The sequence below is a fragment of the Quercus robur genome, chromosome 6, assembly GCF_932294415.1.
Source record: "Quercus robur chromosome 6, dhQueRobu3.1, whole genome shotgun sequence".
Lineage (NCBI taxonomy): Eukaryota > Viridiplantae > Streptophyta > Magnoliopsida > Fagales > Fagaceae > Quercus > Quercus robur.
In genome coordinates this window covers 2,176,833-2,190,766 of record NC_065539.1, presented here as the reverse complement: position 1 = coordinate 2,190,766, position 13,934 = coordinate 2,176,833, and the positions used below count along the sequence as shown (strand labels likewise).

At 34.8% G+C, this 13,934-nt stretch overlaps 1 protein-coding gene across 1 annotated transcript; it reads right to left on the bottom strand.

Moving 5' to 3' along the window:
* Positions 1–4,826: 4,826 nt before the first annotated feature.
* LOC126690550 (la-related protein 1C) lies at positions 4,827–12,796 on the bottom strand. The gene is made up of 6 exons (XM_050385742.1): positions 11,909–12,796; positions 10,937–11,468; positions 10,722–10,863; positions 10,499–10,589; positions 6,217–6,288; positions 4,827–5,966 (listed from the first exon to the last, which is right to left on the bottom strand). Exons 1-6 carry the CDS (start codon positions 12,413–12,415, stop codon positions 5,685–5,687), a joined length of 1,626 nt encoding a protein of 541 aa, XP_050241699.1. The 5' UTR covers positions 12,416–12,796; the 3' UTR covers positions 4,827–5,684.
* Positions 12,797–13,934: the final 1,138 nt, after the last annotated feature.

The following is a 13,934-nucleotide window of genomic DNA, read 5'->3' as shown; positions in this document are numbered from 1 at the left end:
ATTAATATTTGTTCAATTATTACTAATTCATTGAGTTATATGTTGAATACGTCTTTGCTTTGGGCAAGTTGAGTTTGTTAAGTGATTTATCATTTAATGAAGTTGCAATAGTAACCTTTGATAAATTAGATTCTATTGCTTTACACTTTAAATTTTATTTTATTTTATTTTTATCAAATGAAAAACTTTAAGTAGAGAAGAAACCAAAATTAATTGAATCTCAAATAGGAGCTTTAGATAAATTTATTGCTAAAATATGAAAAATATAATATAAAAATTATATGTGATAATGAACAAGGAATTCATTAAAAAGAATCAAAATCATGCAAATAGAAAGTTCAAATTTTTTTTTCGGATGCATATGTAGCTTGCATAACTAACTGCAGTTAATTAGCAAAAAAAATGTATGGACCAGATTTTTCACTTAAAAAAGAAGGTTTATGGATGGCAAAGATCTAAGAGCATTCTCATTGACAATTGTAAATAGTTTATGTAAATGATAAAATAGTTTTTTAAAATGGTAAGATAGAATAAAATGAAAGTTGCGGATGTGAATGCTCTGACAAAACGACAAGAACTAAAGACTGTTCTTTCTATGTGTAATGACTTGGTCCGCATAGAACATATTCTCACTCTTCTGCGCGGTGGTTTATTTGATCGAGACCCATCGAAATCCCCAAGTGTTATAAGGTCCAGAGGGACTTGGAGGATAAGATTCTGATTCCTTTGTTATCTTCATAATTTATATACATGGAACTGGTTTGTTTAGGTCTTTTCTGTTCATCAACCAAAAAAAAAAAAGTTTTGGTCTTTTCCTGTTGTCCAATGGAAGTAAGAGTGTACAGAATTTATACCCGATGGACATTCTTGTTATGCACGATAACCAAGGCAATCAATTGGATATAGGAACAGAACTGGTGGATCCCCTAAACAGTATAGACCAAAGGCAAAGCTGATGGCTCCTGAGTCCTGAGTCCTGAGTCCTGGCACCAAAAAGCAAATACCGCTCCAGAAGGTGGCATTAATTAGAGTTTGCCAAATCTATGAGCTCTTTTGATCCTGGGAATTTGCCAAACTTACAGTTTTAACCAGCCAAATCTACGCAAACCGTTGCTTTCTTGGGTATTTTTTGCAACAAGGTTGACTTCATTTTATAGCCATGTTATCATCATCATCTATATATATGCCCCTTTGAAACAAATTGGGTAAGAATGAATATGTCTAAATAAGAAGAGCCTAGCAGTGTTAACGTGCTGTGCTTGAGACATCTTTGCTTTGTTGGGAGTGAACCGAGAAGAAGGAAATTTAGAGATGTGATAGCAAATATTAATGGAGTCTGCAGACACGTGGATAGCAGACAGCAATGACTGTTTTTGATGTTAACTCTCAGTCTCTCTCACACGAAGAAAGTTCAACTAGCGTCCTCTCCAACGTGAGAAATGTTACTGTTATAACAGTTTTACGGCTCTCTGCCGATTCATTTCCCCTGGACCTAAACTTTTATTTTTTATTTTTTTTTTATAAAGAGGTGTTGATTAAGATTACATTTGATATTAAAGGTTAAAGTAAGTTTATTTTTTTATATTATTTAGTTTATTTTTTATACTATTTATGAATTCTACTTTATTTGTTGGTACTATCATAAATCTCACTATATTTTTTTAGTTAGTTTTTACTTTTATTTACGGTATTACTTTCGGTTCTTTTTAATTTCAACTAAATAAGTTATTTTCAAATGTATTCTAAATTTCAAAATTTTTAGTGACTCTCTCTTAGTTTTAAGTTACATGTGATTGTCTCCTAGCATAATACAATAGTAATGAAATTTTGTATGGTATCTAAGAAATAAATAAAAATAAAATAACACCTGATTATTTTGGTAACCCTTAGAGCTCCTATAATTGTCATAAATCATACTCCCTCCGTCCCACTTTGTTTGTCCTCTATTCCATTTTTGGATGTCCCAAAATATTGTCCTGTTTCTAAAAATAAAAGTTATTAATTTACTAATGTTCCTATTATACCCCTATTTACTAATGTTCCTATTAATAATTCAATTTTTTGATAAATTTATTTAAGGGTAGTTTTGGAAACTTATATATTTTTAAAAGGTAGACAAGACAATAAATGATGTTTCCTTAAAAAATTTGACTTTTCAAATAGGACAAACAAAGTGGGACGGAGGGAGTAATGTAATAGTTTTCAGTTAACCTTATTAATAGGGATAATCTGTCTGTTTCGGTAATTTTTTTGTGCATAATGTTTATTAAAATGTAAAAGTTTTGGTAATTCTTATCTTAAACTTAAACGTGTTTCAAAAAATCTAAAAACTAATTTATACCGAAAAAGCTAAAAGTTAAAAGCTAGATTCTTTGAGGAAAAAAAAAATACAAAGGCAAAATGTTACAATTTTTCCACAATTTCAAAATCTCACACTGAATTATTCAATTTCCACAACACAGTTGGCTTTCCATGCATCATAGTTTTAAAAACCTAACTAGTCAAATAATCGATAATGGAATAATTTTTTTATTTTATTTTGTGATCTAATTATCATCAATATTCGACTGATGATAGAATCTGTGATATTATACGTAATTTAACAAATACATAACTATTTTTTAGTAATATAAATAAACATAACAAATTTATAATAGCTAAATGGAGCTTTGAATAAAATAGTCATCCCACAAAAATATTCCCCAAAAAGCTAAGCAAAATCCAGACAACATTCTTTAAAAAGTTTAGAATTCTTAATTTCTCAATGACCCATCTCGACGGAGGAAATTTTACGAGTGCAAGAGAAGCATGCCCAAGAGTCAAGTCATGAATGTCAAATCGAAAGTAGGTCTAACCCTATGCATTTCTTGTTAAAGCTCTATCATTCTATCTTTAACCATCTACAATTTTCTTCACTAACTTGATTGTTGGAATTTTTCCGTTGCTCTCTGACCCAGTGAGTAGGTAATTCTTGTTTTGCAAACTTCTTGATATTGTTTTTATTTATTTATTTATTTATTTGTATTGAAAATAAGACAAAGACAATATTATTAAATTTTATTTTATTTTTTATTATTAGTGTTTGTATTTGAAAAAAATATATATATATCGGTTGTATTAGGTTGATCTGACCCTTTAAAGACTAGGTAAGAGTTATAGGTTTTACAACTTGTTTAGAACAACTCATTCTAATTCAACTTGATCTGATATGAATCCACTCGGGTTAAACCTACAACCAGTCAATCCAACTTATTTGCCAGGTCTAGTTAAAGGGCCTATACAATGTGCCTAATTCTGTTGCACTTGGATGATGAGAAGACCATTTGAAAGAAGGGTAGTCATATAAAAAAAAAAAAGAAAAAAAAGAAAGAAGGATAGTCAGGTGCAAGAATGCAAAAATGAAAGGATGAAAGTAAAAATAGATTATCAAAACTCAAGATTTCTATTTTTAAAAAAGTATCAGATGGAAAGAGAGGAAGAGAGGGGAAAAACCGTATCCTGTGCGTAATGCTCCTGGAGAGTTTTGATTCCTAGATATGAACTTGCAACATGTTACTTAGACATGGAATACTTGGTATTAAACCAAGGCCTGGCCACTAGAGATAGGAAGAACAAAAAGGTAAAAAAAATTGAAATTTGAAAAAAAAAAATCATGCAGGATGTTGGTAAGTGCTATTTTTTCCAATATAGCTAACTGAAGTATCAAATCTTAAGACTAAAAATTTCAAATTAGAATCTCAATAAGTCGATTAAATATTAAATATTGTCAAGGTATAGTCACATGATACCAAAATTATTATGTTATAGCTAAAAAAACCATAAGATTTTGTTCTGGTTAATTTACCAGTATAAATCAACCTCTACTCCACCTCAACCTAAATTGTGTTCCATTTTGCTGTTTCAATCTATTCATTCTAAATTCTAGTTGGTGTGGTGATTTCAATGAACAATTTTTTTTTTTTTCTTGTCATTTTTCTCTTTCTTGGAATATGTTATTTGAGTTTCCATGTTTGATTTTATATAATTGCCATCAGAAATTTGAGCAACTTGATATATTGATTGATTTATCAGGATTTCTTTTTCTTGATTTGATACTTGAAATTTTTCTTAATAGGCTAAGTTATTGATTCATCCTAAATTACTTCTTTCTTATATATCGCTAAAAAGGTACACCAGAATTGTCTAATACAAAAATATTTTGTTCCAATAGACAATCCAAAAAAGTCACTAGACCAAAATTTACAACTTTGTGTAGAACTCTTTACCAATAAATCAAACCACCTATTAAAAATTTCTTTTTCATTTGCCTTTAAAATTATGTCATACTTTTATATTTAGAAGTTAACGTCAGCTATATTCCTGAAGCATTTAATATGATAATTTTCCCGATAAGTCAGTTTGAAATTGGCCTCCAGTTAGATGGGTATGATTTGCATCTTGCCCTTTAAACTATGACCATAATCGAAGTCAGGAAGTGCCTTCAAATCAAATCGGAGCTTTAAAATTTAATTGGCTATAGGATCGCAGGGACCTATTTTCCCCCACAACTTTCAAGCATTGTGGATATCATTTGTTCTTGACTCTGTATACTCGGGAAAGACTAGACATTCACAGTAATTCCGACAGAGCGTGTGTTTAGCAAGTCCAACTGATCATTACCCTTGACATTAACGAATGCAAAGCTAACTTCATACGCAAGCTTTCCCAAGAAAACCAAATTCAGACAAAAGATCCAATAAGCCTTACACATCAATTTCCGCATGCTAACATAGCAATACTAATTATTTAGAAAACAGGAGAAGGAAAAGAAACGAGACAAAAGAGAATTAAGGAACAAGCAAATTCCGCTTTAAAGCAGGTAAGTTCCACAAGCTCCAAATTTTAAAGTATAATGAATACCAATCACAGCCAGTCCTAACCTGGATAATGCAAAAGGTTTGTCCTCAGGGACCATTTTTATGCAGTAAATTCTTCAAAAAGGGTTTGAAGAAATAAGGTATACATATCAATGTAATTCTAAATATAGTATATGTGACAAAAGGGAAGTCCAAAAAAAAAAAAAAAGACAACTGGATCAAGAATAAAATGATAGTGATTGTAGCAAGAGCTGCAGCTTCCAGCAAGAGCCACCCTCCTCTCGTCCCCTCATTGTAGGCAGACATGAATCCACCAAACACACTTCCATCACTCTCAGAATTTATGTATACCTCCTGAAAGTGGAGGTGATCTGACCCCAAAGATTCAAAAAACCAGCTCAGGGGCAGCAAGGGAAATAAAATCAAAATTTCCCCATTGGAAAACACTGATCATGCCACCATTGAAAAAAAGAAAAAAAGAGTTAAAATGCATAACCCCCACAAAAACCATACATGCATTCCCAATAAACCCATGCTACTAGCTCGATTCATATAAATGTTTTTTTTTTTTTTGGTTTCTGTTTCCTGCTTTAATCTTTCTGTTCTATAATAGGTTTTCTTTTTTTTCCCCCCTTGTAAATAATGACTTTCCATGTGCTCACAAGAAATCATGTTTAATCCTGCCATGGCAAGATCACTATCTTCAAGAACATGCTAGATAATCACCATTGTCATCAAGTTACTCCCTCCCCCTCTTTTCTTCCAAAATTAGCTCTTGAATAGAAAATGTGCAAAACTGCACATCTCTCTTTCTCTTTGATTACTTGCTCAATTAGAGTGATCTGAACCGGCTTGGATACCGACCTGATCTGTTCCGTCCCTACCAGAAAGCTGTGACTGGCTGCTCGAGTCCCCAGATGACAGTCCACTATGGAATCCCTCAGCACCAGCATCTGCTTGAGCCCTTGCAGTATTCTCCTCCAGTGCCATGCTTTGGACATAACCAGCCAGGACATCATTTCCCAGGGTCTGATGGCCTGAAACATTAGGACGCTGAACTGGTGGCATTATCCATTTCATCCATTCTTCGCGCCTTCTTACTTTGTCGCCCTACAAGATAAAGGCAAAGAGATTGAAATTAGAGAAGCCACAATAACATTATAAAAAAGGGGTGAAACCTAAGTACAATTCTTCGGGTCTTGTACCTTAAATTCTTCAATTAAATTCAACCATGTGGTCTTGGAGGTCGCAACTATACACAAGTACATTGGCAAATAAGCCACATGGTTGAATTTAATTGGAAACCTAAGGTACAGCATCTAAGGAACTATTACCTAAGTCTGGCCCTTTAGAAATATACCTGTATTTCCAAAACATTTGAAGTTCGCACAGCATCCAATATAAGCTGGATATTATCTGTCAAGAGCATAACCTGAGAAGGAAGCCATAGAAAAATGTCAAATTTTCGCATCAATAGGTTTTTTTTTTTTTTTTTTTTTGGGGGGTGGGGGCGGGACTTGCACATCCAATCTATAAGTTTTTTTTTCTTTGGCTTGGAAAAGGGAAAAATACCAAAATGCATACTGTATCCCAAATACAAAAACAGAAACAATAAATCTAAAGAACAGGACAGCACAAAGAAAACAATTGTCAGATTCTAAATAATGTAAACATGTGCAATCAACTATCATTAGAACCAAAATCCAGCAGTGACTCATAAGATGTGCAGAGATACAAAAATAATAAAATACTCCATGTACCTATCCATCTGTCTGTTTATCATATATCAGAAATTAGTATTGTAAAGGCAGTTCACAGGAAAAGATGCCTACAACCGAACTTGGAAACCAGGAGAATCAGTTGAACCATCCTGTATACAGTCCAACTTTATTATCAACATGGCTTACATTCACATCAATAGTTCAAAAACTTAGATCTTATCATCGCAATCCCAATGATGGGTCCCATGAAGGCATCTCTTTAATCATATAGATACTTCAACAATATCACCATCCTCAAACATGAACCTTGCACTTCAATGAATGTCTCGATTAAGGGAGATCAAGAGTATAATACAAGGTAAGTTCATCCTTTGGTAAAAAAATAAAAATAAATGTAAACCTTAAAAGATTGGCCAACAACTTTTTGCTTAGTTTTGCTGGTCAACATAAAATTTGAAATTGAAAATAAAGAAGAAGAGAAGCAACACCATGGACCAGCAATGCAAAGGACACTTAAAACAAACTTATTTGAGTGAAAATGGCAAAAATCCATATTTTAATTTGCAATCAAACCCCATTCAATTTCCGAACAAATAATAGTGTTGTCAACTTATGAGCAACTCAAACAGAGAACTATATTCTATGAATAAAGCAATGGTACTTCAATGCAAAATCCTGGGTTTCACAAAGTGTAATCTAAGGCATCTGCAATTCAAGGAGGCAATTCATCATAATCTCATTGTTGCCATCCACAATTCTGAAACTAAAGAAAGCTACTGGAACAAAGGCAGCACCACATGCCAGATTTCAATGTATTGGACTCCAGACCACTACATTATAGGAGAGAACACACAGTATGGTTTGGAAACTAGAAGTCTATGATGGCTTAGGTGTTCACACTCAGCCCTACAAAATCACCTACATAAGAACTCTAGGTGAAGATATAGCGCTGAGAGCCTATAAAAATATGGAAGTCACACTCAGCCCTCAATATATGTTTGGTCCCTCTAATCTACCTTAATAAGGACTATTCTTCACTGCCAAATCATTTTCGGAGCCTCAGGTCTCATTGAACTTCTTGAAATATGTGTCACTAAGTAAAAATCCATTATGCCCAGTCAATCAATGTTTGCTTGGCTCATGTCCATCTTTAACTAGCCCATAATATATGCTTTTATGTTTTTAAGTAAAGAGCACCTTTACACACACAGACTCACAAAAATAGTCTTTTTTCCCTTCTTATTTTATATTGCAGGATTTGTACTTTTTAAGAAATTACATAAGCATCCATGTCAATAAGGAGGCCATTAAACTAACTTAAAAACTTATCTTCCATAGTTTTGGTGAGTTTGTTTAGCATCCAATAAAGATTTTAGCGTGCGTTTGCGTAGAGATGTTTCTGTGTTTGCCTTTTTTTTGGCTAGTCCCATGGCACTGTTCATGGACCAGCCAACACCTGAAAAACGCATGAACAGTGTTTTGGCCTTTTAAAAAATATTTTGCTACAATATTTTCAACAATAAGTTTTAAATTTTCAGCAACATAAGCGGTATTCAAACAGACCCTTAATCACACAAATAAAAATTTCAAAAAACTGCAAACCCACACACAGACTTTATTTTATTTAAAAAAAATTATAAATAAATAACAAACTCAGAGAGATAATAAGAAATCAGAATCCAGAAATAAGAAATTATAAGACCTTACATCAACATAAATGAAGTCAATTCATTTACGTTGTGGGATACAAGTGTAGGTATCTCAGATAAGGTTGAATTTGGGCTAGGATTTCTAAAATTAGGAGTATAGTTAAAACTGGGAGTTAATTGGATGGTGATGATGTTGTTGCAATGTTTGACTGGGATTTGGGGTGTGGCAATTGTTTGCAAGGGTTTTGGTTAGTTGTGGATGATCATGGTCTCGACTCTTGTGGTTCGTCTTCTGGTGAGAGCTATAGGAACCATGAGTGGAGAGCATTTTAAAGGATAAGTATAGCTATTTCTTTCTTTTCTTTTTTTATAATTAAATAGTTGGGGTGGGGGAATCTGAATCTTGGACGTCCCTGTTGAAAACATCAGGAGGTGCCAGTTGAGTTACATACTCTTGGCAAGATAACTATAGATCTTTACATGCTAATTCAACTGTATGAGACAAGAAAGTGAAAGAAACCATAATCCTAAACACTAAAAAGTTGGTGCATTACAAAATCAAACCTGTGATCTGCCCACATCAATTTGCCTCCATCATCTAAATATCTTCCCTATTTATATACATTTCTGTACTAGAGGAGGCAACACAGATTATGCATGGCAAAAGGGAGCAGTTGAACATAAAAGGCAGACGAATTATGCAAAATCTACATGCTCTCCAGGCTGTCATTTGATCATCAAATACTAAACAAATATAAAGAGGCCAGCCAAGCTTCATAATGTCAACTGTAGGAAATCTAGAAAAAAAGAAGCATGCAATGCTTGGGCAGATGATGCACATAACTAATAAAAGATTGAATATTTTTTTTGATAAGCACAACTGCAGCATTACGAGGAGATGAGGACAAGATTAGATTAGAAAATATTGTCAAAGATGGTTTGTGCATTTGCAGCAAAGACAAGAAACTTTGCCATTAAGTAGAAGTAGTGGACAGAAGGAAAAACAGAAGAGGGTTAAGAAACCTTACCTAAAGTATCATAGGTTATTAGGCCCTTGCTTAAGTTCAACAGTGATGAAGGATTTGTTCATTAATTCTAAGTAGTTGAGCTAGCATATGAGGCTTTGACTTGTTGAACAAAAAAGAGTTAAATAAAAATACTTCTGTATAGCATATAAACATTCTTAGCCCATTAAACTTGAAAGAAGCATATCTTGAGTTCATATAAAATACAAGACTCCACACATCAGTAATACTTCTGTCAAACAACATATACAAAGAAATAATACACACAGGACCATGAAATAATTTTTTAAGGAAAAACTGACTTCAAACTAAAGAAAATGAAAGCAGTAGCACAGAATGATTATTCTAAAACAACACTACATAAGCCAGGGCTATTCTTGTCACGTTTCAAGCATTTACCTAATACCTTACAATAGCTATTTATCCAAAAGTGAATGCCGAATCTTTTTTTTTTTTTTTTTTTTTTGGAAAAGTAATAAACTTCATTGATAGAAAAAACAGTACAAAAGCCAAAGCACACAGGGCGTGTACTAAGGTAAGCAAAAGAACAGACAAAAGTAAATGCTGAATCTTGATTGCAAAATCTTTTAGATTCACATTTATATCACAATCATCACAGGATAAAAGCTACAGACAATTTTCCACAAATATAGCATCAACAAAAGGAGGTATTACAGTCCAGAACAAATTGTGAGAGCCCAATTTTTTTTGGATTTGTCCGGGAATTAACCTCTCCAAAATGAGGGCTAACGTTGCCTACATTCCACCTCTCCCAGACCTTGCAAAAACAAAAGCTTTGGGTACGACCATTTTTTACAATCTAAAGTACAATGATGCTAAATATGTTAAAATCAAAACAGATTACACAAATAAGAAAGCACAGTTCTAAGTGCGTTCTTTATTTATTCATTATGCTGTCACTTGCAACCAATGAACTCTAGCTCCAATGGCAGGTCCTCCTCTTGTAAGAACAAGATAGAGGGTGAGGTCATTGGTTCAAGATCCACTGGGTGTGTGTAATAACCAATAAAACATAATTATGTTGTCAATTGGTATTAGTCATACCATTAGATGATAGCTCATATATCACCAAGAACTTAAAGAACTGTTAACTTGCATGTCCAATAAACATAAGTTGAAAAAGCTTAACATATAATAAGCTGATTATAAACAATTAGCTATAAATGCGGAACATTAGATTGCTAACACATAAGCAAAAACCATTCAAATATCCCCAAATGACTCACTTTGTTGAAGCCAGCTATCAATTTAATAGGAACCCAGCCCTGGTCATCCATGTTCTGCCTCAAGTATGTATCTTTAATTAAATTCTCATTACTGCAATAATAGAAAATGAAGTACAATCGCGATTAACATTCCAACATATTTAAATAAGCTCATGATGGTGATAATAACTAAACAAAAAAAAAACTAATTACATTTCCTATTAGGCAAAAAGCAAAAAGATACCTGAAATAATAATCTATCTGATTAACTATCTTAGCATGCAACTGAGGATCTGGTGGAGGGAAAAAAACTGTAGGAGGTGGTATTGGTGCAACAATAGGCATACCTCTGAGCGAATCAACATATACCATGGGAGGTGCCAGTTCTGAAAATAGATAGAGACTCAGAGCAAGCCCACACACTAAAAAGCCCAAAACTGAAATATTAAAACAGCTTACCAGGGAAACCGATAGGACTTCCAAACCTCACAGGTGAGGGAATAAATGGCGTAGAACTTGGTGGTGGTGGTGGTGGGGGTGGCCTTATATATCGAGGCACAACTCTCTGAGGCTGCATGTGGGTGTCTCTACCAGGGAAATTTCGATGAGCATTCCAATCTTGATGTCCACGTTCTTGATCGCGCCTGTTTCCGTAGCTGTGATGGTGAGAACCATCTCCACGCGGATGTGAACCACCATTGCGGTTCCTAAATGAATTACTACGTTGTGGGGGATGATCATTACCACCATGGGATTGTGATGAAAATCCACTCCTATGCGTATGGTCCTTAGGCGAAGGGGTATTTGGAGCCATTTCAACTACTGGAACTGGTGCCAATTGCTGCAGAGGAAGGCCACCATTAGAGGATGTGCTTGGATTGTTACGCTGCTTCATTGATCTCTGGCGTGTGGGTACATGGTTCGGTGTTGAACTAGGATTCGCATTATTACTCACTTGTTTCTGTGCAGATGAAGATGTTGCTCCAGTCCCCTATAGTATACACATTGTATAATCTGAATGTATGTGTTGCAGCTAGAAACAAGCTCATTAACCCATTAAAAAAAAATACATAAATAACTCAGTATGACAGTTCCACCATTATCAAATTCACACTCAATTTGGTTGCTGAACAAAGAAACAAACCAATACAAAAACAAACAAATTTCAGTCTAAACACCATTTTATCTTCTAAACAAAACTAGAAATCTATGTTGATCTCACTTGCTTTGAGTGAATTTAAATGACACAAGCACTAAGCTTGGACGATCTAGCTAGCATCACCAAGATTAATTTTTTTTTTTATACATACATACATACACAAAACATTCGCTATTGGTATATTCAATTTCCTACATTTTCTGAGCAACCAAACGTTCTCCAATCCACAATGTAGGAAAAAATAACAACTCGCAATGATTAAAGAAGCAAACCTGAGAAGCGGGTGAAGATGATCCATCTGATGAGGGTTTGATTGAATCGGAAGGCGATTTGGCCGGAGCCCGAGTGGACTCAGATAAAGCTGGCCAAGAAACCGCACCCATGACCTGCCCAGCCTCCGCGACAGCTCCATTCGAAGGCTTGTTCCAGGCTGGCCTCTTTCCTCCATTGCCATTCTCCGAGTTCTCCGCGATCGATTCCTCCGCGGCCAAGGTCGGAGGCGGAGCGGCGACAGCCGCGGGCACAGCTGGCTCAATCGCAGCCGCGGGTGACGAAGGCGATGTCGTCATGGCCGGAGAGGAAGTAGCAGCAGCAGCAGCAGCAGCGATCATCGGTTCGGATTCTCCGCGGACAATTTGCGTCCACGGCGGCTGTGACGACGGAGACGACGACGACGGCGAAGACGACAAAACTGCCCTCGCGGCACGTCGCGATTGAGGACTACCGATGGTGTCCCCGGATTGACGAGGCGAATTACTGTTGTTGCTGTTGGCAGCCATTGACGATGATGATCAAAATGGGACCGAAAAACTAGGGTTTTTCGAGTGTGGACGAGTCGACGAGTTTGATCGACCTGGATTGCGAGGGTAAAAAAGGTAACAAATTTTCAGTTAAAAAAAAAAATTCTGATAGTTTTTTTTAGAGAGAGAGAGAGTGAAAAAAAAAAATTTGATTCGAATTTTCAGTAATGCGAGGATGATTCCAAAGATTTTCAGCGATCGATCGCAGAGAAAGAGAGAGAAGAAGAGAGCGCGAGACAATGGAGAAGAGCGGTGGCTCAAATTCTCTCTCTAAAGTGCTTCTCTCTCTCTCTTACTATTTTCTTTTTTTTTTCTTTAAAGTTTGGTTGCTTTGCTCTTGGAAATTCTTGAGGGTGCTGTGCTTTTGGTGCACCTCCCCTCAGGTTTTTAGTTGTTCACGCAATTACCGATATACCCCTGAGCGTTTTTACCGAAATGCCCTCGCGAGGTTTGTAGCGCGAGCTGGGGAATTTTGGTACTCCACTGTGATTGTGATTGGACCGCGGGTAGGGTTATGCGTTACTTTCTTGTGGCCACAACAACCAACTTCCTTTTTCTTTTCTTACACTTCCACGTGTGTATAAAATATTGTTACCATATAAGGTCTTGACAAATTGAGATTTTTATTTTTTTTTATTTTTTTTGGTTGGGATAGGAATTGAGATTTTTAGTTTATGGTGGGTGATGATAATAACAAAATTAATTACTTTTTATGAATAGTAATAAATAAAAATAAATATTTATTACTATTTTTAAATGTTTATTTTCTTTGTTCGTAACCACGTCAACATGTCTTACTAGAGTATTAATTTTTATTCTCTTTCTTTGACCATGGTATAATTAATGTGTGGAAAAATCGGTATTTACGGAAATGAAGTCTTTGAAAGGTATAAATATTGTAATTAATATATGATGAAGATGGTGGTTAATATATACAACCATAAGACTAAGAACTTATATTAATAAATCATTTTAAGAAATTTTTTTATAGAAAAATGAAAAAGTGATTAGTTATTTTGACAACCTTTTTAATTCTCCATCAAATTTTTTCTATAATATATAGGATTTGCCAGACCTATACTAAAAAGCTTTTGGTTTTCGATAAATAAAAAAATGATCTCAAATTTAGACTTATGGCACGATTTCTGTCTAGTGCCTCTAGTACATTGGACCTGTTACGATAATGACACATGTTTATTTTCAAATATGACAACATGTGTCATGATTGTAGCGGGTCCAATATCCTGTACAGAAGCCACAACTCTGGACTTATCATCTTATGTCACATGACGGCTCATTTTCTTTTATGTTTTTACTTTGTAGTGTATTTTAGAAGATTCTTCCTTTGTAGTTCCTACAAACATAGGGAGAAAAAAAATTATTGTATTGATATTTAGCAATGTGTCCCAGGCTTTCGGCTTTTGGAAGAATCTTTTCCTTTGTTGAGTGGATGATAACAATTAGACTTTAGATCACTGGGTAGATACCCTTACTGGTG

Bases quoted from the DNA above. Each gene is read 5' to 3' on its own strand.
- LOC126690550 (XM_050385742.1), bottom strand. From the start codon at position 12,415: ATGGCTGCCAACAGCAACAACAGTAATTCGCCTCGTCAATCCGGGGAC. The intron at 6,289-10,498 runs GTGAGTCATTTG...CTTCCTTCTCAG, and splicing joins TGATAGCTGGCTTCAACAAA to GTTATGCTCTTGACAGATAA. The intron at 5,967-6,216 runs GTATATTTCTAA...TTTATCTTGTAG, and splicing joins CAAATGTTTTGGAAATACAG to GGCGACAAAGTAAGAAGGCG.